The sequence below is a fragment of the Anopheles gambiae genome, chromosome 2 (assembly GCF_943734735.2).
Source record: "Anopheles gambiae chromosome 2, idAnoGambNW_F1_1, whole genome shotgun sequence".
NCBI classification, from domain to species: Eukaryota; Metazoa; Arthropoda; class Insecta; order Diptera; family Culicidae; genus Anopheles; species Anopheles gambiae.
In genome coordinates this window covers 101,551,491-101,575,622 of record NC_064601.1, presented here as the reverse complement: position 1 = coordinate 101,575,622, position 24,132 = coordinate 101,551,491, and the positions used below count along the sequence as shown (strand labels likewise).

Sequence of the window (24,132 nt, the reverse complement as noted above, 5' to 3'; positions counted from 1 at the left end):
CATGCGTTTGTATAGAAGAAAACACGGTTTATTTTCCACATTATCAGATTTTCAGATTTTTTTTTGTAGGAAAAAAAGTGCCAACTAAAAAGCACATATTCAATAGTATGCAGTGAATCGTGGTTCAGCCAGTGAGTTTGCAGTGAATCGTGGTTCAGCCAGACTGTATTCCAAACCCCCTATTGAATTGCGACGAGACAATCCAAGGCAGATTGTTCTAAAAAATGCTATTCACCTAACCGTTTCGGCCTTAGGCAACTATCCGCGCACCCAACCAACCCTGCAATGCATGCCAGCACACCCTTCACGCACACAAACGAACCCTGTATGCACACAGCCGGCCTCCCTTGTGTCAGCTCTTCTTGTTCGCTGTTGTTATTGCGCGCCCCCACCCCATTACAAAACGCGCTCGCTGAGAGCTCGCGCTGCCCTGCTGGCTGCTCCACGCACGACCAGTTCGGTTTTTGGCTCTCGTCTCTCGTAGCGTGCGGACGTGCGTTACACCGTTACCTTTTGGGCGCGCACGCTGGTGCGCTCTGTGTGTCTCTCCCCCACCCCTCCGTGTGTATGTGTGTTCCTGCGTTCGTTCGGCTGTTTCGTTTCTAAGTTCTAGGGCGCACAAGAATGTGTCCAGCCCCGCGCTAGGTGTGCGTGTGGCTTAGTGGTGGTGTGAAAAAATAAATAAATATTGCAAACAAATTTAAGCAACAGTTTTGTGCAGCAAGTGAGTAAACCACAAGGGGGTGAAGGGAGGGATGGTGTGTCTGTGTGTGTGTTTGTGCTCCATGTAGAGGGAAGAAGCTGACAATTTCGCACCATTGCGTTTGTCCACTGGAAGCAGTGTGTAGGGTTAAAGTAAGCGGGAAAAAGGTTACCACTGTCCCCAGCCGACTGTGCTGCACGAGTGATTACACGGTGGCTTTACTTCCAGGTAGCACCCTAAGCTCTCTCTGTCTCTCCTTAGTGGCTCTATTGAAACTAGTGAACCATTTTGGGAATTTGTGATTTCATATCATTGCGGCATTAGGCGAAGGCGAGGCATTAGATAGAAAAGCGTTTCTGCGTGCATCAAGTGAGAGGGAGAGAGAGCAGGTAACGGCAAAAGAAGTTCCCCATCGAGTTCTCCATATCTCCCCAAAAAGTGCATTCGTGTCTATATTGACACACACACACACATACACGTAACAGTAGGGAAAAAGCTTCCAGGTGAGCAAAATATTGTGATGGAGCTGTTGCAGCGCCCACCGTTACACCGTGTGTTACAGGTGTGTGTGTGTGTGTGTGTGTGCATACGTGTTAAGTTGCTAGAGGGTCCGGAATTTGGTCAAAAAGTTAGCTTCCGTTTTTTGTGTGTGTTTCCGTTCCCTCCTGTGATACAGTGAACGAAGGTTCGTGGTGTGAAATCTCGTTCCATTCCCCGGGAGAGCGCGTTGAGCCCGCAACGATTACACGCAGTAGGCCGCGCGCCTACTTCACCCTGCTAGAAAGGGGTGGAGGGGTGTAGTGCAAGGTTGGAATTGTCGGAGGAATTTGGGGAGGGGAGCAGCTCCCCCTTTTCACTCTTCAACGCCGCCGCCTCGATTTGGCGAAAGAACGAAGAGGCGAAAGAAAAAAAAGATGCAAGAGAGTGCCCAGCGCCGACAGTGAGCGAGTGTGAGCGAGAGCGCGAAACGGTGGTGCTACTGGGGGGGGATGATGCTACTACACCCTACTTCGCCTCCCTGCCCAACAAAACCACACGGGTGGTGTGGCACTGGAAATCTTGCAGGAATCTTGGAATCTTGTTGTACTTGAAGGTCTCTACGAAAGTGTACGTATTTGTGACCTGTGTGCGTTTGTGTTTGTATAGAGCACACACACACGCGAACGCCTGCTGTGTGTGTGTGTGTATTTGCGAAGTGATTGTGAAAGGTGTCCGCGGGCGCGCTCGTATGCGTGTGTACGTTTGTTTCGCGCGTGTGTTGTTTTTGTTCTACCGGTGGAATCATCAACCCCCTCTCAATCAGGTGGTACCCTCTCGCTGGAACGGGGCGGTGTTGCTGCTTCCGTTATCGGCGAGAGGGTGGCGCTGGAGAAGTTCGTGAACAAAAAAAAAAAAAGGTTCGATCGCGGTCGGTCGGTTGGACGCGGTTTGTTTATCCGTTCATTAGCGTGTCGGTTTTTGCTTCTTCTTTCTTCCTTCCCCCTTTTGTGTCTCTCTCGTCCATCACAAACCGCAAACATCTCTTCCCATTCCCTGTTGCCCTTCCCCCAACTCCCAGTTACGCAAAAACCGTTGAAAACCACTTTACGCGTGCGACTCGCGTTACGGACGTCATCTTGCTCCGTGTGTGTCTGTGAGTCGGTGTCGAGGCTGAGAAAATAGCATCTTTGCGTAGATATGTTTGTCGGGAGCTTTTGCTTCAGCGTGAATAATGTTAATGCATTCGTGAGGGGGGTGGGTTTTGCAGAAGCAGCGAAGCATCGCTACCAACACGCCACACGACGGATTAGGTGACATATACAGTGGTTCGGAAGCGGTTGCAACCTCTCTGACTCTCAGGTAAGAACCCTTCGTAGAGTAGAATGCATTAGATTGCTATAGCTTTAGTGCATGCTTTTAAGTTCGAGAATATTCACGGTTCAACGCGTTTGCATAATATTATCATCTTGAGTGGGAGTCATCTTGTCTTGGTGGTGCACTGTCCGCAAGGGATCGTTAAACTGATAATGGAGGAGATAAAATTTGAACCCTACCTAAAGAATTTTACTGCAAAGTATTATGGATGGAAATAATGTGAAATTTTCTCAGGATTTTATGGTAAATACATCGGCTAGGGACTCATAACCATATTCTAAGGCATCATTCCATTCAAATTTGTTTAAGCTTTCGCTTGCAAGTTTCAGAAGTTCTTGTGCGCGTTTCATTTTTAGCAAGTCTTTCTTGATCTTTTTTTATGCAATATTTTATCAAGATGGACTTTTCAAGATGGACTTGTACTTCTTTTTTTATGAAATAAAATAAAAATATGTATCCTAATTTTGAGTGAAGGTTTTATACAGTTATATACCGTTGATTTGCATTGATTGCCATACTAAATTGCACTTTTTTATTGTTATGTTATTAACAAAATATTCAATATTTATTTATATTACATGTTGTATTTTTTGTATAAGAAGTATTGCTATTTAAAAGAACAATTAGTTCCCGATATGTTTTTGATGTTTATAGGTTAAAAGATGTTTAGGAACTCTTAGGGTCTCTTTCGCCGTTGAGAAAACTTTGAGAAAAGTTGACTGATATGACACATTAATTGTCAAATGCAAAGTAAATTCCCTTGTTTTCGAATGTTATCTACTTTTTATATTATCTTACTAACACTTTTTTGGCTCAAAGGCACCAATTTTAGACAGCGTGTCACAATTTTTCCTGTAAGACATACATTTTTGACAGTGCGCTTCAATTTTTGTCTCTAAGGCATCAATTTTTGTGAAAATTATTGAAATTAAATTACAAAGTTAATAATTCCATTGATAGACTTCAAAATGTAGCTATTGCCATGCCAATTTTCTCCAAAAAAAAAAAACAATCAAATTACACGGCGTTTGATTGGTTATTACATGTAAAATTACAATTGTCAAAAATCTGCTCAAATACCTTGTAAGTTTATCATGATTCCAACAAGACTCAAAATGTGATGACTTAAAGACAAAAATAGGTGCGTTAGAGTCAAACATTGATGTGAACATTTGGTGAGAGCCAACTTAGAGCCAATATTTTTTGGCAACGACCGTAAAATATCAAACAACCAATATATCATATAATTATGCAATATAGAATACGCAGCGATACTAAAATAGATAAGCATGTCGACTAGCAGTCCCAAACAAACAAACAAATGCATATAAAAGAATATAACTTACAAAAACAAAACGCTTCTTACTAATCTGGTTAGTATCATATGCTGATATTGTTGACCTTAATTGATGTGAGTGCAATGAGCTATGTATAAGTATTATCCCGATTGAACCCAATGAAATAACGAGTCGATCTATTCAGATTTGGATCAAAACTGTCAAAACTTTTTTTTTTGACAAGGGCTTGTACCAAAACAAAGCTTCATTAAAAAAGTTTTTCAAAAGAATGTCAGCTGCCGTATGATGAACCCCCTTCCATCGCAGACTTGTTTTTAACAACGTGCCTTTACTGCCAAAGCGCTGTCTGGCTCTAAACACTTCCCCAACCACTGCTGATATTGAATAGAAAGTCTTGTTTGTTTCACCTCTTCCAAAAAGAATGTCTTAACGAAGGCAAAAAACCCGACACATCCAAGGCGTGAAATGTCTATTCTATGCCACGAGCCATCCCACAACCTCAGGCACTGGCTTGGATTGGTGAGTTGGCCGCTCGTTCCGCAATCGCCAGCAACAGTATCGTCCGCGTGATGCTGTACTAAGCCCCCTGCGGGCAGCAAATCACAATCATCACTGACACTGATAATGAGGCGAACGTTTGCACTGTTGGCTGTAGTAAACGTCGAACCGTGGCGATTTCGTTTTGCAGCTCACTCTTCGGTTTGAAGTTTGAAGTGGTCGTTCCTACTTACCTTCTGGAAACTGTTACATTTAAATGGGGAGACCGAATGAATTAACGGGAACATTATGCACACGCGTTATAGATAACGTTAAATCGGCACCTAATTAACCTTGAGCCAAATTGGTGGTTTGGAGTTGAATTTGCTTACAACATCAGCGTTCCAAGCGGGGCCCCAACTGCCATAGTTATCAGCGGCAGAACGGTGCAGTAGCAATTTAACACGCGTCGCTTGAATTGCTTGTAGTGTCTATTAAGCTATTAATAAGCACCAACTAAGAAATGGGCTAACCTTCCTAAGTCCATAAGTGGTTTCAAGTGTGCGGGTTTTTGGCTGTCCATCGTTAAGTGGAGGATTTCATTCCAGCAAATGGAATTGGTTTCAAGTTAATGCATTTTTTTTGTCTCTTTTAATTTGATATGAACGTAAAGAGATCCTTCTTAACGTTGTTACATGTTGTGGGGTTTTTGAGGATGCTTTTTGTGTCACTGCAAAACTGGGTTTTTTTAAATCTTTTGCCAAAAAAAAAAAAAATTACTACGAGAAAACAACATCAATCAATTTTCTTGGAAATTCATTTAAGGTTTCATCCCTTGTGATCCTTGCTTCAAAGATTTAATTTCACGACAAAGATAGCATAAATAAAGGAAGCGCACATAAAAGAAATCTCTACAAAGCTATCAGGGACAAAAGGCCCCGACCCTGGACCGTTGCCATCATCGTCCCGGTCCAATCGGTCGCCCCGAAGCGTTGGCAACGAGGTTAAAAATGTTGTTCTATTTTTTAAGCCACTTTCGTTTTGATTTTCTTTACACTACATCGGCCGGCCACGAAGAAAGCGGAAGATCTAAAAATCCATAAATTTAACCCATTTGACCAACAATCCTTACCAGGGCCTAGAGTAGAGTACGGGCTGGCCTGGATCAATATTCGGTTTTCTCTGCACATTGCCGAACGGGTCGATCATCGTTTGGTTTGATTAACTTTTCCGGAGCTGGCCCAACGCCCTCCGGACAGGCGAGACATTGATGACCTTGCTCGAGGGAGCTATGTTCATAAACACAGGCAGATAGTTGTAGTACAAGTTATAGCTTTTATAGCAAAATAGGGATATGGGGTTGGAAAGGGTCAAGCAAGGGTTGGTAAATTTGGCCCATTTTGTGTCCCATTTATTGATGTGTAAAATTGGAAGTGAAACTTCTTTACAACTGTGAACCATACAAGTTTAATTTTGTGTATGTTCGAGGGTGAGAATAATACAATATGCATAAACAACTGAAATGAAATCAAAATTTAGTTGAATTTTAAGTTTTAAATTTTTAATTTTAAAACTCTTTAAAAACTCACAAATTTAAATACTTTACTGTTAAGCCGTAATGTTAAATTAATACATAAATGTTAAAGTATGACTCATCACATTGCATCTTTGATTTTAAAGCACACAAAACCGTCATCCTGTTTCGCCTACCGAATCTTTCATTTTTGCCGCTTCAAATTTGGCTTCAAAAACATTCCACAAGTAAATACTTCATAGCTACCGGGACAAAAAAAAAATCTTAAAATTCGGGTCAGTAATTTCACTTACAAATTTCGCATTATTGTCTTGTGCAGAATGATCTCAACCATTCCCCCCGCAGCAAAAGCAAGAATGCCAGCGCGAAGGAAACGTGCAGGCAACGGCCGCAATACACTTTCTCCGCTGAAGAATGTTCCTTTCTTTCGGCGTTTGCTAAAATCAGCTTCACCGCAAGTGACGGTACCCCGGCTCCGCGATACAAGATGCGACGAAAGATTGTCCCCGTTTGCTCCAAAGACACCGACGGGTGAGAGAGAGAACGATGCGTTTAATTGTATTTTCTCCAAACCTATCCGTGTGCAGCCAACGCTACGCTGTGTGAATATTTCTCACACAAAATAAATTAGCAAAGCGTTGTTTCATTACATTTACAGCTTCAAGCACACTAAATTCAAGCATAATTCAAACGGACAACTTGACAGGCTCAGTGCAACAACGGTGAAACAGTGCAAAGTGACATATGACATAGTCGAGAAACGAGATTGAATTTACCTTTGTTGTTGCTTACCTCCGTACTGTTGTCGCAGTAGCTAACAAGTTCTTCATTTTGTTTCCAGCACCGAACGGCACTGTTTGTTCGACCTTCTGCCCGGGCATGGCCAGTGACCCGTTGGCCTCGCGTCTCGTTAGCTGCTCGCCGTTCAACAGATGATAGATTTGTGCAGCAATTCTAGCGCACGGTCGGTTTTTCGGGTGCTTCGTCGCAGTTGAGCTAGTTTCGTTGTGCTTCTACCGTATCCATCGTTCATACCACCGTAAGCCATAAGTAAGCACGTGGATGAGTTTAAAAAAAAATGGGTTCCAATAGAATCATTCCCGTCTCGAAGCTTCGTTACTGCTTGCGCTTGTGTGCGTAGTGGCGCGGTACATGATAAAATGGAGAGAAAGAAGATGATCTAAAGGTACAATCCGGTCGATTTTACTTTTCCTGGGTAGAGGAATAGATGGGAAAATGCTCTAAATTGAACAGCTGTTGCCGGGCTGGAGAACGGGCTTTTTGGAGAACGAGCGACAAAGGGTACGCGCCGAAGCAGATAGCTACGGAGTGTGGTTTTGTCAACGGTGCCTCTTTAGCTCAGTAGGCAGAGCGCTGGTCTTGTAAACCAGCGGTCGTGAGTTCGATTCTCACAGGAGGCAGTGGTGAAAGCGTGCGTGAAAAGCATGTATTTTATAATTACGCAGCAAGTGCATCGTTTTAGTGTGAAAATAGAAAAAGTTGCTGAAAAAGAGCTTTTATTGATAAAAGAAATAAGAAGTGAAATTAAGTTCCTATGAAAAACAAAAGGGTGTTGTTGCGTAGGTTAAAAATATGAAAAGGATAAAGTACGCAGAGTTTTGTAAAGTAATAGGAAAGAAATTGAATCAATAGTCTATTTTTGCAGTGAAAATAGCAGAGTTTTTTTTCAAGATACAACTTGAGTCAGTTGTAAAGTAATTACCAAAAATGAATTAATCGCAAAAATATTTTAACAATATTTTCTAACAACAAAATGTGACAAAAACTGTTAATCATATTGAAATGTTCTTTTTACGTTCGCCTTGAAATAATTGTATGAAGGTCCTTAACATACTTCTAAAAACAGACTAGGAGCTTAAGAAAAATATGAAAAGTATTTGAATTAATTCGAATAATAATCCAAGAGTAGAAATAATGTATATAAAATTAAAAAAAAAAACAGCATCACCTTTATCCAATATTTAATTCAATTTATCTAAACGACAGAGAAAAGAAAGCTGCAATCTGAACAGTGTGTTCGTTTCCCCGTGAGTCGCGGAACGTAATTAAGCTACATTATTAAACAGCAGTACATCGCTCAAACATCTGCATCCTTTCAGAATGGCGGAGGTGTAACACGCTGGTTCAGATGTTTGTGAATTATTAAATCGCTCTAAACCAGAAACAAGTGTCTTGCTTTTGGCGAACTGTTGCTGAGGGTAGAAGCTACAAGGCTTTAGTAAACCCTGATCGGCATTGTAAGCGTCACTATCGTCATGAAAGTTTGAATTGATGAAAAAGTTTTAAAAAATAAATACAGACGAAAAAGTGTTCCTAAAACTATCGTTTAATATTTGTGTTCTGGAGAGAAGAACTTTGAACTATAAGGCCTATGTTGTAATACAGAATGTGAAGCATGTTAAAATTATGTATGACACAATTTTGATGTGATTAAAACGGAAAATAGCTAGCTAAGTTAATAAACTCTCTTTTGGTAAGAATTGGGAACTCTCTTTTGGTTATTAGAATATTTAGATTCTACTCTTGACTCTTGTCTTGTTCTACTCTACTCTTGTTAAACTCGTCAAAAGCGTTCAACCTTCAAGATTTATGCCAGTGTGGAAATCCAAGCCGGTTTATCCCACACACTGTTACGCCCTTTACCTTCCTACACATTTTCTTATCCTACATACCTTTGTCGCAATATGGCACAGCACAATTATTCCACTATTCATGTGTGTATTTTGCTGTTAATGTAAATGTTACATCTTTTCGCTCGATTGCTTTTGCTGCCGCACGAGATAAAGCATATTTTTTTTACAGCACACAGCCTTCACTATGTAAAACGAGCTGTGCGCTGCGGTAAGAACAGACAACAGAACACAATTGAAAAATCACCTGCTGGAGAAAGGGGTATGTTCGCTTACATTTGGTTTACCTTTACCAAAATCCTAACCGATATACACCGGTAACGCCAACCAAGCTGTGCTCACACAAGAAAAGATATGCTGCTGGTTTGACGTTGTGCCCCACCTTTTTGGATGGTTCAAAGTCGAAAGTTCATGTAACCCTTGCGGGGCGCAAGATCTGCCGCCATCGGGAACGCACAGCTTGCTCTCACATGTACCGTGTGTTTGTTTATGTTTTGTTTCGATTCGCCAACCCCAAAATGTAACTGTGCCGCTCGGGGCGCTTGTTGAAAGGGGCCCAGAACCAGAAAACAGTACATTTGGCAGCACATTTGGAGAAGAATTGAACTGTGGGGGTAGAAAGGTGGGTGGTGGAAATAAAAAAAAACTTCTTTTCCAACCTCCTTTTGCCACATCGGATCGGATTCCGGTGTTGGAAATCGAAATTAGAAAAGTGAGCTCGTGATCGTGAACGGGAAAGCAACTGAAACTGAAACACTTTTTACGCTCATAAATTGTTAGCGCTACTCCGTTGCGGTGTGGTATGGGTTGTATCGGGATGGAATTGGGGAGAAGAAAAAAATGTATGCCAGCTTGCCAAAATTCTTTCAACAGCCAAAAAGGCACAGCGCTACTTCTCCAAACTCAATTTACCTTTCACTCGGTGCTGCCGCTGACTTTCGATCTGGCACCGTGGAGACTCTCTCTCTTTGGTGGACCGGGGGAGGATAAAAGGGTGTAAGGTTGGATGGTTGAGTTGGTTTATTTGTTTATTTGTTCACCGATAAGCAGCAATTCGAGCCGGCATTATTTCGTGTAGCGCCAATTGGTTCTCCAGAAGCGCCCGGAAAGTGGGATGAATTCGGAGAAAACCAGTGATACATAAATCCACACCATTTCCAGAAAATTCTGTACTGGTTGTTAGCATTTGATTAATATTTTGCTGTGTAGTTAGATTGTAACCAAAAAGTATGATTTGGTTTCTTGTCTGAGCAATGCACTTTGAGCCGTTTTGATTGTGATTTTTGTTATATTTTTTGTATTAATATTTATCTAATCCTCAACAACGATTATTCAAACACTGCTGAGTTGCTCGCTTTTCGCAGAAATAGTAAGTTCCAATCATATTATTGTCCCTGCTACATCTAGAAGCATCACGAATGTGTCTAAAATTAAGCTGTGTGAGACCATCGCAACTGTAGGCAATCAATGTTTCCGAATGTGTCTCTACCTTGCTATAAACACACGTGGCTACCGGCCTGTCGGTTACGGTTACGGGCTGCCAAGTCAGACAACAACTTCACACAAATTTACTGTCGAAAACATATTTGCCCTGAACCGTGGCATCTTCTTGTGTAGACGATAATCCATTAGCATGTTCACATTCGGTTATCGCCTGATTGTGTATCGTTCTTTTGGGGTTTAAAAATAGCTCAAATTTATTGATACAGTTGATTGATGATTCGATTAGTCCTCTTTAAAGCCTATTTAGTGATCGATTGAAAGTGAAAGTATTGGTGTTTTGTATACCAAAAGAGAGAAAGTGGCTCCCAGGAATTGTCTGTTCTATATTCCATGGAGTACTTATTGAAATTAACGTTCATTTTGTTCCAGAGACATCTCCACGATACACTCAAAATTGTGACTTTGAGCTGGCAATGGAGAATTTAAATTTATGTTTAAACAGCTGGGAGAATAAAATCTTCTTCCTTCTTTTATTTGGCGTAACCGTCCTACGCGGACATGCCGGCTTATATACAACAATACAGGCTTTTGAGACTTAATTCATTACCACGTAGCCGGATAGTCTAAAAAATCCTTGCTACGGGAGGACGGTTCATTCTGGGCTTGAACCCATGAACCCATGACGGGCATGTTATTGAGTCGTTCGAGTTGACGACTGTACCACGGGACCGGGGAGTAGAATATAACAATCAAATACATGATAAAGCATTGGTCTTCTATAGCAAGCGATAAATAAATAACATTTAATGTCTTTCGAGCACTAAATCAAGTCAATTAATCCGTTAATGCTATTTGATGTTTATGGCAGTCCTTCCTACTCATAAAATTCCTAAAAATAAAATTCCACACCCGAAACTCACTCTTTCCATGGATATTAAATGCGGTATCTTTTCCACACCCAAACCACTGCACTGAAATTGCCCCTTAAGAAATGAAGTGAGAAAGAAACAATCAAGCCTTTCCTTGTCCAGAATGTCCGCCCAGCTCGCGCTAAAACCCATCGCTACACAAGTAGCGCAGTGAGGCAAACGGTCGCTGTGGCAAAGAATAAAAATGGGGCGGAAACCAACCGTACGTACACAAATCATTATAAATTTGTAATTGGGCGTCAGCAAAAAAAGGGGTCACGGACAAACTGGTTCATAAAAACACAGAATGAAACCCCTTGCGCACTGTGTCAGTAATGCTGGCCTGCCAGAATGATAATTCTGCCAAATGATATGCAACACCCGGTTTGCGCGGGCAGATACACGGTACACGGGGAGGAAATAATTAATGGTGACTGTCCGTGTGGGATTTAAATGTTGCTAAACGCCGACCCGGGCGACATGGAGATAGATTAATCATAATACCGTTTTCACGCACAGTATAATGATATCTCTGTATGTGTATTTGTGTGTGCGAGAGAATGCTTGTCTGATGAATTTATTATTGTGAATTAAAGAATGAAAAATCAGTTCCTTGACGTCCTCGTGCTACTGGGTTTTGCTTTTCGGCTCATAAATTCCAGCACCGTTTGTGTGCTGCCGGCTGTTGACAGATAGTAAAATAATATGTCTTCTATTCAGCACGTTTTATCAGGGGACGACGCGAGGGGGTCTGTTTGTGATATCTTTCTTTCTGTGATAGCCGCCCTATGGTGCTCATAAATTTGTGCCTTCCTAAGTCTAGGCAGGGCAGTAAAGATATGGAAACTGGCGAAGAATTACTGATGTAGCGAGCCTCATAAATCATACTCGGACGTACTCACTTGCGGTGGCACATAACCACAAGCATTCAACACGATCCCTAGGGCCGATGTGTTTAAGGGAGCGGTGGTTCAAAATGGAGCAAATATTGATCTAAATTGGGCACGTATATTAATTTGCTGCGTTTTATCTTTCACCGTACCTTGCTAGATCTTTCTGCCAAGGAACCGTTTTCTCAACGACCGGCAAAGTGAAAGCATAACCATCAGCATAGAACCATCATGCGGCAGTATGTGAAGCTATGTGTATCGATTGCAAAGTTTGTGAACGGGCGCTACGTTTGCACATAGCAGACTCGTTGGGCTTTCCCGACAGATTTCCCGAAAGAAAATGGGGAAAAGTTCAAAAGAATCACATAAAACAAAAGGTCTTCCTGCAAACGATCAACACACAGATTGAAGAAGTTGTTTTCGAAGAAGATTGGAAAGCGCGCTGGAGACGCTGGGGAAACGGAATGTGTTCGGAAACGTAATGGAAAATGCAAATTTTCAACCGCCCTCTGTTGTTTGAATGAATCGTGCTTGAAGTGAAGTTCGCTGTGCTTTGAATTTTCTTTTGATTCTTTGCTGTGGATGAAAATTTCCAAATGAACCTGACGGCTTGAAAGCCTTCGTAGTTTGATGTGTGTGTGTGTTATTTATTTCTATCTCAACGTACCTTTTTGTTTAATTAACAATTGATTGTTCAAGCTCGTTTATTTAAAGCCAGGCAACGCAAAACAATCACAGCTGTCCTATTATCACAAGGGAGATGTCTCGTTATCGGATGTCTTTTCATTCGAGTTAGAAACTGTTGAGGTATAATAAAACCGTCCTCGTCAACTCGTACGACTCAATCACATGCTCGTCATGGGGCAAGCTTAGAATGTACCGTCCTCCCGTAGCAAGGAATGACTATCCGATTGCTGTGGAACTGAATAAAGTCTTGAAAACCTTTATAGGCCGACATCTCTCCCTTAGACGCCAAATTGAAGAAGATCTTCTTCTTTTGGCACAACAATCGCTGCCGGTCAAAGGTCTGCCTGAACCCCCATTAGTGTGAAGTGGGCTTGGCTTTCAGTGACTTTTTGTTACTGTAGCAGGATAATCAGTCCTACGTGTGCACGGTCTATTCGGGGCTTGAACCCATGACGGGCATGTTGTTAAGTCGTTCGAGTTGACGACTGTACCACCAGACCCAAGTAGAAGAAGATGCATTCTTATAAACCTTAAAACATAAGTGATTGGTGGTCAAAAGCAAGAGCTTCCTCCGATGTATAGAGTCTATTAGTATTATTACAGTCTAATAGTAAATGTGTTCGTTTGTCTAATTCAGATTTACTACATTCAAATTCGACAAATCCTTATGCGACCTTATAGAAGAGTACAAATTATCTTTTGGTACGATACAAAGTAGTTACAAAGAGTGAAGCTCGGCGTTTTCCATACTTAAAGCTAGACAGGAACACTACTTTAACAATTAGGCTGCGAATAGTGACCATTCATCAGCACCCCGGAATAGAATGAAAGAAGGCAACAGCTAGAAGTTAGCGACTAGTAACGCTGAATGATTCCGTCATAGCTGAAATGGCAAGATATTGCAAAGCGCGCGTTTCTACCGCGAAAACTCAGACGCTCCAATACCTTGGTCTAAGTGCAGCAAAGAGTACACATAAATTTCGCTGGACCAATCGATGGATTATATGTTCTTCTAGTAATTGATGCTTACTCCTCAAGGCTTAAGATAATTGCAACGACAACGGATTAGTACAGAATCCACAGTTGAAATGTTTCATGGACTATGCTCTCGATTTGGTATGCCGAACTCTATCGTTAGTGATAACGGGCGACAGTTCTCGAGCTGGGGGTTTTAAAGAGCTCTGCAGACATTGGGATTTGATTTCATAGTCTGCGACTTATCTATTGTTATTTACTTATGTTAGTGGATTCATTTTTTACAAAGAAATATTGCTCAGATCGTAATGGGCTGAAAACTTTCAGTTAAGTTTCAATGCTGATTACAAATGCTAAATAAACAGCAAAAGAAGAAAGTTATTTTAGAAACTTAGTCCTCCAGCCTCTTCAATTACTTCATATATGCCTTTTTGTTGATCCATTTGGACTTAATTCTTAGTAACAGAATGCATAATGTTGATCAAAAACTTTATTTTCCTTTGAAACTTCGAGTTTTAGACGTACGTAGGCCTACCAAAATTCAGGCACCAAACATTATGCTGAGTTGAATCTCCATCCCCGCCTCTCATTAATATGCAGCAGTGCGTGGTGACCTTTGTAGGGCTACGCTTAAACATTCGATCGATCCAGTTCCTCGTTCGTTCGTGCTTCGTGCTTCAATACACGATTCTTCAAAGTTTTAATGTATCCCCCTCTCTCTCTCTCTCCCTCACGCTTGCTTCGATTAAAGACAACAAACACCGCGCAACGAGTGTAACACTGAACCAGGTGTTGGCTTACCCTTGTAAATGTTAAAAAAAGAAAACAAAACACACGCCCTCCACTCGTGTCCCCTCGTGAGTAAGGGTAGTAAGGGTGTACCAACCGCATGTAATGGTATGCTGCGCATTGTGTCGGTAGGGCCCACAAAACAAAACTAGAAGCAAAAAAAAAAGAAAAAATGACTCCCGCACTCAGTCTCAGGTTCTACAAGGGAGCTCGGTCTGATAGAAACGTGATAACACCCCCGATTTTTGTGTGAACAAATGATTGCTGCACTGGTAGAGATGGGTCGAAGCGCACATTAAACGGGCTTGGAAATCCCGTAGTATCAAACACACACACTCAGTGTCTAGCACAGCGCGAGAACCCGTCACACGTCCGTCAGTCCGTCCGTCAGCGTACTTTCGTCGTCTTTGCTCCCGCTGGGATCGTTTCCGTTTTGTCGTGCTCGTGCCAAGCATTACGGGACCACCTCGGGTGATGAAAAAAACACGAACGAACAGCCCATCTCAAATGGCTGCCCTGCTGTGGTCACGTAATCGTTCCTTCGAAATCCGGTAGCTCTCCCACCTTTAACGACGGTGATGATGAAGGAACTCCTGAAGTGTGACTTCCTGCTTACGAATACCGGTGCCCGGTGCGTCCGGTGACCGAACAAGCTCGGCCAAGCAAGAAACAGCTAGTAAGAAACTGGTTCGCAAATCATCACATTTATAGGTCGTCGTTTCGGCTGGCGAACAGTGCTCTGGTGACTTCCGGCTGCCTTTACGGTGCGTTTGTGTCGGCTACCGTGCGTGAAGGAAAGCCGTGCCAGCGTGCCGTGTGCGTGTTTCGTAAGGTGAGAAATTACTCAATCCTGCACATGCCGCAACAGTGGGCTGAACTGTGTCGATTAGAAGAGGGCTTTCTGTACAGGAATTCTTCGGTAGAAATTTGCCATTGTCCATGGGAAAGGCTGCTATGAATTCCAATTATTTCACCGGCACAGAAACACACACACACACACACACACGTCACAAGAGCTCTTTTGTGCTGCTCTGTTCCCCTGACTGTTGGTAGACGCTATGCTTATCATTGCCATCATAAATGCAAAAAAGGATATTCCTACACGTGTGCTATCTCGCACGCACATCTCGGCATGCACAAAACACCCTCTGTAAGTCTATTTTTACCTTCAATGGTAGTTTCATTTCATTGGAACAGCATTCCTTTCCAGCACTCCAACACTACAAAAGCGGTACTGCAATAATCACAATACAGTGTTGGAGCTACGACCGCTTCCTGTATTAGATAATCTGCACCGCATAACAGTTCACTGTGCAACGGGCAATTTTCACCACCGTCGGATTGGATTCTCTACTCCGTTCCCGCCCCTGTGTGCAATTTGTTCGGTAACGCTCATATATACTGAGGTACGATGGAATAAAGGGAAAGGAAATACACCACCAGCAGAAGAAAAGCAGAGCAAGTAAATCGTAACACCAGGGAATAAATACGGAAACCATACGGAAATGCCAATTAGGCGTAGGCAAATGGTTGTGAAACACAACCTGATGGCTGGTGCTGTGGATGTATTGGCGTTCGTGGCGATCTAGTTTCTTTTTTGTACCATTCTACATAGCTTTTCCCTGGTATTCCTCTTCAAAACCCCTAACCCAATGCCAGGCAGCAGGAGTAACGGCAACATTATCGTACAACGACGGCGAATGTCTGCTCGCTTTTACTGCAACTCAGGGAAAAGGAAATGTAAATGAACGGACTGCGCTTTCTCTACACTTTGTCTAGCTTTTACCCTTTTCAAATAGCATTTTTGCATTAGGTTATGGCTTGACAGCTTCTGGGCATGATCGTTAAGCGGGGAGAGGTCGTTATGTAAATCTTGCTGGTGAAAGTTCTGTCCTTTTATTGAATTTTTAAAAACATTTGGGAGATATTCTTTGATACTGAAAGGTTAAACATTTACACTGAAAAGTCATTTCACTCTTCTTGCAGTTCATTTCACATTCGACCTTAATATTCGCACGGCGATATGCATAGCCAATTGAACCGGGCGCAGTCACTGACACGCATTGACGAACGGCAATTGAAGGAAATTGACGTTCAATTGATCGTCTGTCTCTCCCTGTCTCTCTATCTGTCTCCATTGATGGAATGTGTTCGGCTTCCCATAACTACCCACAGTGCATGTTAGGCGTGCCGTTCCGATCGGCGGCAAAAGATCTTAAACCGCAATTAATCAACGATACGACGGCCACTTGATACGGCCGATGCATTTAGCTAATTCACCGCAACACAACCAAAACACATAACAACAAAGCAACGGCGCAGCAGGAACATTCACAACAAATAACTGTTGCTTTGGCATCGGTTTTGGCAAACATTTGTTTTGTAAACTATTGGGACACATACACCTACAGTGGCATGGTATGTGCCGTACGGTAAAGCGTTGTGCCGGCTTCTTGAAATGCGCGACCATGCGTCTCCATTTGTTGGTTGCCAATGGTTGCCCTGGTACTGGGACAGCATAATACCCTTACCGTACGTGAGGTTTTAGCGAGGAAATCGGTTATTGATTTTTTCTGGTCGCTTTTTTGCATTGCAATGGCACACGGTTAGTTGCTTTGCCGCGTGTTCGGATGTAGGTCATATGAAATTCGGTTTTAGTATGCCGGAATGGTGGTACAATTGCTCACGTTTCCGGAGTGAAGGAGATTACAGGTAATGGTTGTACTGCAAGATATTGAAGCATGTAACGGATGCGAAGGTTTGGGGGATCGAAATACGAGTACTTTATCGTTCCATTTTTTCTTAAGTTTAATTTTCTTTATTATTACTATCTGAAAACTCTAGAATTATTTTATTTTGCAGAACAAAATGCATGTAAGGCCTACAGAAAGGATACAAACATTACATTCCTGAAGTGAACCATTTAAATCTTCCGTTGAAGATCCGGTTCAAGAACAATCCGAGCAGTTCTAATCTGTGAAATTAGAGCTTAGCAGTTGAGTGTTCCTATATTAGGGAGCAACATGATAATGTACAATCAGAATACATTGATGTCATGATGATGATGATGATGATGTGTGACATATGATATGGTCGATTGTCTTCTAGTTAAAATGTGATTTAAGCAGCATAAATCTTTCCGCTATTGATGACCTTATTTCGTGCCATGTTGCGTGTTCTTGGGCTATGTCTGTGGGATGAAAGTCAATGTACAGTGAATCCCTGGTATCAAAGAAAAAAAGAAAAATGAAGCCTAACAGAGAGGATATAGAAATTCTCATGTTCTAGTTCTGACTATATACCAAACCCCTCTCTAGAGACGCTTTCGTTTGGGTTTTCGTAAACTATACGGATTATTTTTATCATAAAAACTGATATTCGTACAGAAACGTGTAGAGTTGCATTATTTCTTGCAGATAAGCATGATTACTTCAATTGCTTCCTTAATGAACTTCAAGCTGATATCAAATCGTACCAAGATTGGGGCGTTTCACGATACTAGCCAGCTTTTTTATATGCCAGTTTGACAGTTGGCGGCTGAAATCGATACATTCCATACAAAACCACACACAAAATTAGCCTGCGATTATCAGCCTAGATTATTTCAGCCTCAAAGTTAGAATAAGATTCGAGTACCTGCTCGAAAAAATGTCAAAACAAGGTCGTGCTTTCATTTATCTCAAGGTACATTGAAGAGATTCAGGTGGTCTGTTTTTATAACCAAATTTGAACATCACTTTTTGACAGAACGGGTGAAAGCTTTTGCTCAAACAAGCTTTCTGGAGAATTGTCGAATATACAAAACACTCTTCATTCAGAAACAGAAGCGATAAAAATCAACCTTCTAAATTCATACACCTTGAGATTATCCCATCTGTATAATATACAGACTTAGATAGCTGCTCAAAAACAGCTATACAATACAAACAGCTGACAGGCTGAAATTTCAGCCTAAGAACTTAAAACGGAAAGGACCCCAATTCTTTCTTCTTTGGCTCAACAACCGATGTCGGTCAAGGCCTGCTTGTGGGCTTGGCTTTCAGTGACTAATTGATCCCCCCCCCCCCCCATAGCAGGATAGTCAGTCCTACGTATGGCGGCGCGGTCTATTTGGGGATTGAACCCATGACGCATGTTGTTAAGTCGTACGAGTTGACGACTGTACTACGAGACCGGCTAAGGACCCCAATAATTAGTTTTAATCTGGTTTATAGTAATTTTATTATAATTTATATAAGTACAAAAATATTTGTTATTTGATGATGGACTTGTTATTTTTTGTCTAAATATGAGTTGGGCTAAAATCAGTAAGATATTAGAAACTATAATCTGTAATAAATTTTTCGCTCGGATTAATGCATATTTTACCTTGGTTTAACTTTACCTTATGCATAGTTTGCGATTGTCGAGAAGAGGCTGGAACACATGTCTTGCCAATTGGAATATTTAGAATTCTTATTAAGTTTTTTAGAAGAATCATTGTCATCTGTCACGTAAGCATAATAACAACACGTATCACAAACACATCTATTATAGGCATTAGTGAGGACCTATAAGATCTTCAACCAATTCACTTTAATGCTACACCAATCACTTAAAGCATAACCCTTACAGTGTTCTCCCATAACAAAAAATGTGCCCACTATTTCGCATTTTAACGTACGCCGCATATCATTCCTTATCGTCACCGGCACAACAACAATCTCAACCACAACCGTGCAAAACCTTACCACCCTCGATACCACTTAGCAGCTTGATTTATTAGCACAATCATGTCCAATTACTCAGGCTGCCTTGCCCGATTTCATAGAATATCGCATCCCATCGTACGTTCAGCGCCACACTTCAGTACCTTTCAGCACCGCCCGAGAAGCAAATCACTGGCACGACATGATGTCACGGCGCTTCATTCCGTGTGCACCGTCCAGTGTGGTGTGTGTGTGTGCAGTGGAAAGATGTTTATTATTCTTTGACTGGTCAGGTCAGGCGGGCGTTAAAACCACTGCGTATCGTTGAGGAAGCGCACATCGTTGCGTTTGTTTAGTTAGTCACGGTTGTCTATTTTAGAGTTTCGATTTTTGGTTCATTTTTTGTCCGTTGCTTGGCGTGAAGGCGTTCCAGTGCGCTAGAGAGGAAACACACCTTTCAGAGTACAACGTGTATCGTACACATACCGTGGTTTTGCGTATGATGTTTGAAGTTGAAAGAGTGAATGTGTAGAAGTCATTCGTTCGGTGCGTGTTCCATTTTGGTTTCTTCATATCAGATAGCGATGTTTATCTAAAGTGGATTTAAAATCAATACCACTTGAACTTCGATTCAATGCTTAGTATCAGGAGTTGGTACCATCCTTATTCGATTTCCCACAAAAACACACAAAATACAGCAAAACGAACGCTCCGTTACGTTCCAGTTTTACCCGCCCGGAATCTGAAATCAACGAGCTAATAATTGGGGCAAACGAAGTGCTCCATTTTAAACCATTTTTTTCCAAAAGGAAGAACATACATCCGGAACCTTGAAGTGAAATCAGGAAAATCGTAGAGCAAACAGCACGTACCAACGTCCAGCAGGAAACAGACACGCGTATTTTTATGAACCCTGGTTGTGTACATTTCCAATGATTCTAACGATATCAGAGAATCGATTTGGATCTGATCGTTGTTTACGATTTATTTTTATATCCTCACTGTTGCTGTTCCTTACTGTGTTCGATGGTGCGCAATGTGTAGTGGAAGCGATGAAGTCAGCTTCAAGCTGGATTAAATTCATTATCAAAATCAAGCGTTTCGATTACCCGCTGGAAGTGGTTTGTTATTAGAGATTCAATCTTATCTACTTATGGGTTGGGTGTTTGATCATCATAAAATGAATATTTAAATGTGGCTGCCAACAATGAGCACGATCGTTTTACAATGTGCATCGCGTAAGAATGACGCACGGAATAACGCATCCCTTCACCTTCAAAGCGTGTGCTGTAGAGGTGCGATAAGTTTCCTTGCAAGGCGTTTGTGTGTTTTGATGCCCTCACTTTCTCACTCCTCCTCTCTGCTCCACTTTAAATGCATCTCCAAGTGAGATAAAATTCGTTCACTCATTAGCTGTTGTTTATTCATCTGCCTGCGAGGGTTGTGATTTTGCATAGCGCTTCGCTCAACAGCCGCAAGGTGTTGATGTTCTATTTATTTTATTTTAATCCGCCAATCTCTTGATTGACTTTGGGAAGCTAGATTATAGTTTTTGCATACAAAGATTTTGCAATTTTAGAAGAAGTGACACACAGATTGGGAAGAAAACGTGAACACATTTAATGGGCTAGCTTAGTTTCAATGATGATATCGTATTGTATTGTATATTTTCGTATCGAGATAATGAAAGTATTCTAGACATTTTGCTCATTTCAATACTTTACAAACTTTACTTTATAAAATCGACAAATGATCTAGTTTGATATGTTAACTTTAAAAAGTACCAGGCATCTCCACTCATTTCATTCCACTCTGCTTACTTCTGAATTTTGTATGGCGTTCCAGACTAAGGCACCATTCTTTCCTTCATGGAACCATGCACACAATATATCTGAAATGGAAAGTTCAGCTGTAGAATTAAAAATGGATTTAAAACAACAGTGGAACCCCTCATAACGACTTTCATTCGTTCCAAAGACTCACTTGTTGTGCGAAAAACTCGTTATGCGGGAGGCTCTTTCTCATACAATTTATATGAAAAGTAAAATAATTGGTTTCAGGTCAAGCAAAGCGCAGGTATATTGGGATTATATGCATCAAAACCGCACGGAACACCTCCAACTGGCGACAGTAATGCATTGGCCAATTCTTAGTATCGAAACTCTCACCTTCACGAGCAAGTAGATCAATAATGCATGCAAGTCTCCAACATTGGCAAGAGCCGAGGAGAGCCTCCAATATTGTCGAATAAGAAGGAAGGAAATGGAGCAATTAAACTGACGACATTACCTAACTTACCCAATTGACATTTTTGAGCACGAATAACCGGGAATTCGAGCAAAGTCCCTTAAACTGGAGGTTTAAACTTCCATCTAGAGCTTTAAACTGAATTTAGAAAAGGTCCTTTGAAATCAACTGTGATGCGGCTTTTTCGTTGCTTTCTTATAGATTCGCTCGGAAATGACGTTTCCTATCGTTATGGTTGGTCATGTACTCATTTTATACTTAAATAATACAACATTTTTATAAAATAATGTCACACAAAATCAGCTTTTATGTTTCATCAAAAACCAAAGCTATGAATGTGAAATGAGCTCGAGGGCATCGTCCATCGATAGAAGAAAGTCTAATTTACGAAGACACCAAATTTTGGCGCTTTCAACACACTCGATCACACACAAATCCACAATTTCAGGGGTATCGAGTACTAATCGAGCAGATATGAAAAAACAATTTCGAGCAAATGTCTATTAGGTACTCGACATGTCGATAAGGGCAGAAAAACTCTCAGCTTCGCTATATGATCTGAAAAGAGTTACCTGGACGTGGAGTGGTCGCGCTCACTGCCTGCCCCGGCTTTTTGCGATTTTTCTATGACCTCGTGAGTTTTGGACTAGCAGTGGGCGTTAATGTACCATCTCCCTTTTCCACTTTTCCTCTACATTTATACACTGCTCCCTTTTGGAAATAGCTTGATATTTAACGATTCTTAGAATTGAAACTCGCGAAATCGTTATGGTTTCTTTTCGGGAACAAACATGAAATTGCTCGTTATGCGAGATTTTACTCGTTACTCGGGGGGTATTTGTAGATCATTTAGATTAGCTCGTTTTGCGAAAAGCTCGTTATAAGGGACACTCGTTATGAGAGGTTCTACTGTATTGTTTTAAATTTTTATAACTATGTTAGATTTCAGTGTCCGGATTTGAAAGATCTTGTTTGAAAATGAGCCTTTTTGGAATCCAATTAACCTAATGCGTTTGGTGATAACACGAACTAGTTTTTGAATCCATATAAGTTTCTAGAAAATATTGTTTAAAAATCTCTTTAAAATGCAGGTGTCTAAAATCAAATGAAATGTTCTGTATATATACACTAACATAACATCTTTTAACGTTAAGAAATAAACCTGCTATCTACAACGGTCCAACACAGATAGCACACTTCATACCGAGCCGGGAAACATTTTCCTCGGGCAAAGTTAATTATTGTGTTTACTACTTTATTATCTTCCACAAACTTCCACCAACGCTGCCATATGGTTTATGAACATATTTTATAACAGTCCACGAGTCATGGAATTCATTTTTTGCCTCAATTTACCAGCAAGCTGTTTCTCGAAACGCGATCCACATCCGACCGAATTTATGGTACAATATTTTTGTTTCTCCCCCAACATTTCAATGAAACACATTTTCATTTCGCCGCATCCATATGGTCCATTTAATCGGCTGTTCGGTTCGTACGGCTCGTTCTGCGTAAAGTTTACATCAGTTTCTGCAACAGTTTTTTTTCTTTTCGCCTTGCTTTTTACGATGTCAGCAGGGTGCTCAATTTCACCGTCATCTCGCGTACCATTTAGAACTAAAATATTCATACCGCGCTCTGTCATCCGCTCAATTCGTCTTCCATCTGAACGCTTTACACCAAACCGATTGCACTTTTGCTACGCTATCCCTTCTAATTCCTTATGGTGTTTGTTCGTACTTTCGCTACTTACAGATGGTCAACCACTCGTGCAAAGTGTATTCATCGATCCGTGGTGTTGTAGAGCGAGTGCTTCACAGGCAAAAAAGAACTACGAGTGCCCGAGGAAGTGTGATGGGAAGGACAGCTGAGCTAACTACTGAACGGCCTCGTTTTTTTTATTCTTCTTTGCAGTACAAAATCATAAGTGAAAGGAAAACATAAAAAGGAGAGAGAGAAAGTGTGTGCCAGAGACAGTGAAACAAAAAAAGAAAGATAGGTTAACTGTTTTCCGTCAAGGGGTTTACAAACCCCATCCACAAGTCAGGATTAGCGGTGAACCTCCCCGTTTTTAAGCGGAGATTTCCCTGAGACAGCAAAATCATCTCGGAAAACAATACCTCGAGGTTTAGAACAAAAAAAACCAAAGCCGGGAACAACATCGAGTACCTCTCTGTCTAGTGAGACAGGGTCGGAACACGTAGTAGATACACGCAAATACACAGCCCGGCTACACAATGGGTGACAGCACGATTGGATCGGTTAGCTTTCTGCATCTCGGGGACATTGTGTCCCTGTACTCGGAGGGAAGTGTGTCCGGGTTTCTCAGTACCCTCGGGTAAGTAAAGTCCCCTGCACTACACGCTATTGTTCTTCCGTGGTTCGATTGACTATCTTTTCGTGTTTGTTTCTCTCCCCACTCCCCCTGACAGCCTTGTCGATGATCGTGTGGTCGTGTGTCCCGGGGCAGGCGATCTGAACGAACCGCCGGAAAAGTTCCGCGACTGTCTGATCAAAATCTGCCCCATGAACCGGTACTCCGCCCAGAAGCAGTTCTGGAAGGCGGCCAAACAAAGCACGACAACGAACACCGATACGAGCCTGCTCAAGCGGTTGCACGTAAGTAGGGGTTTTGCATTGTTTTTTTTTTTTTTTATTAATTATAGGAGAGTGTAACTCAGCGATTAGAAATGCAGAAATCAGATAATTTCTTATATTTAGATTTGATTTTAAGTTTAGAAAATTGTAAACTTTATAAAATTGTTGTAGTTTATCACCATTTTCGCGCAAGAATTACTGGGCGGCTCCATATGGGTTGATCCCGGTGAAACAAACTATTCTAACGAATTTCTAACTTGCTATTTTGCAATTCTAATTTGTGGACCGATTTTAAAGTATTTCCAGTGATCCTGTTGCTTCAATGTGTTCTTGTTAATTATGATTGCCGTTATCGTTAGCTTTGGGGGTTAAACGGCCCATTGATCCGTT

The 24,132-nt window shown here is 41.5% G+C and overlaps 1 protein-coding gene and 1 non-coding gene across 6 annotated transcripts in view; both read left to right on the top strand.

Annotated features, from left to right (window-relative positions):
* The first annotated feature begins 446 nt into the window (after positions 1 to 446).
* LOC1277082 (inositol 1,4,5-trisphosphate receptor) overlaps positions 447 to 24,132 on the top strand; it is a 39,516-nt gene continuing 15,830 nt past the window's right edge. For 4 of the 5 annotated variants that reach the window (XM_061652149.1, XM_061652146.1, XM_061652147.1 and 1 more), the window contains exons 1-3: positions 447 to 724; positions 23,059 to 23,482; positions 23,577 to 23,763. In XM_061652149.1, the coding sequence (XP_061508133.1) occupies positions 23,382 to 23,482; positions 23,577 to 23,763 (288 nt within the window). In that variant the 5' untranslated portion in view covers positions 447 to 724; positions 23,059 to 23,381. The remainder of the gene's footprint in view (positions 725 to 23,058; positions 23,483 to 23,576; positions 23,764 to 24,132) is intronic. The other variant, XM_061652145.1, reaches the window with a different exon arrangement.
* Positions 7,215 to 7,287, top strand: Trnat-ugu (transfer RNA threonine (anticodon UGU)). The gene has a single exon. It is a non-coding gene; the product is annotated as a tRNA-Thr (tRNA).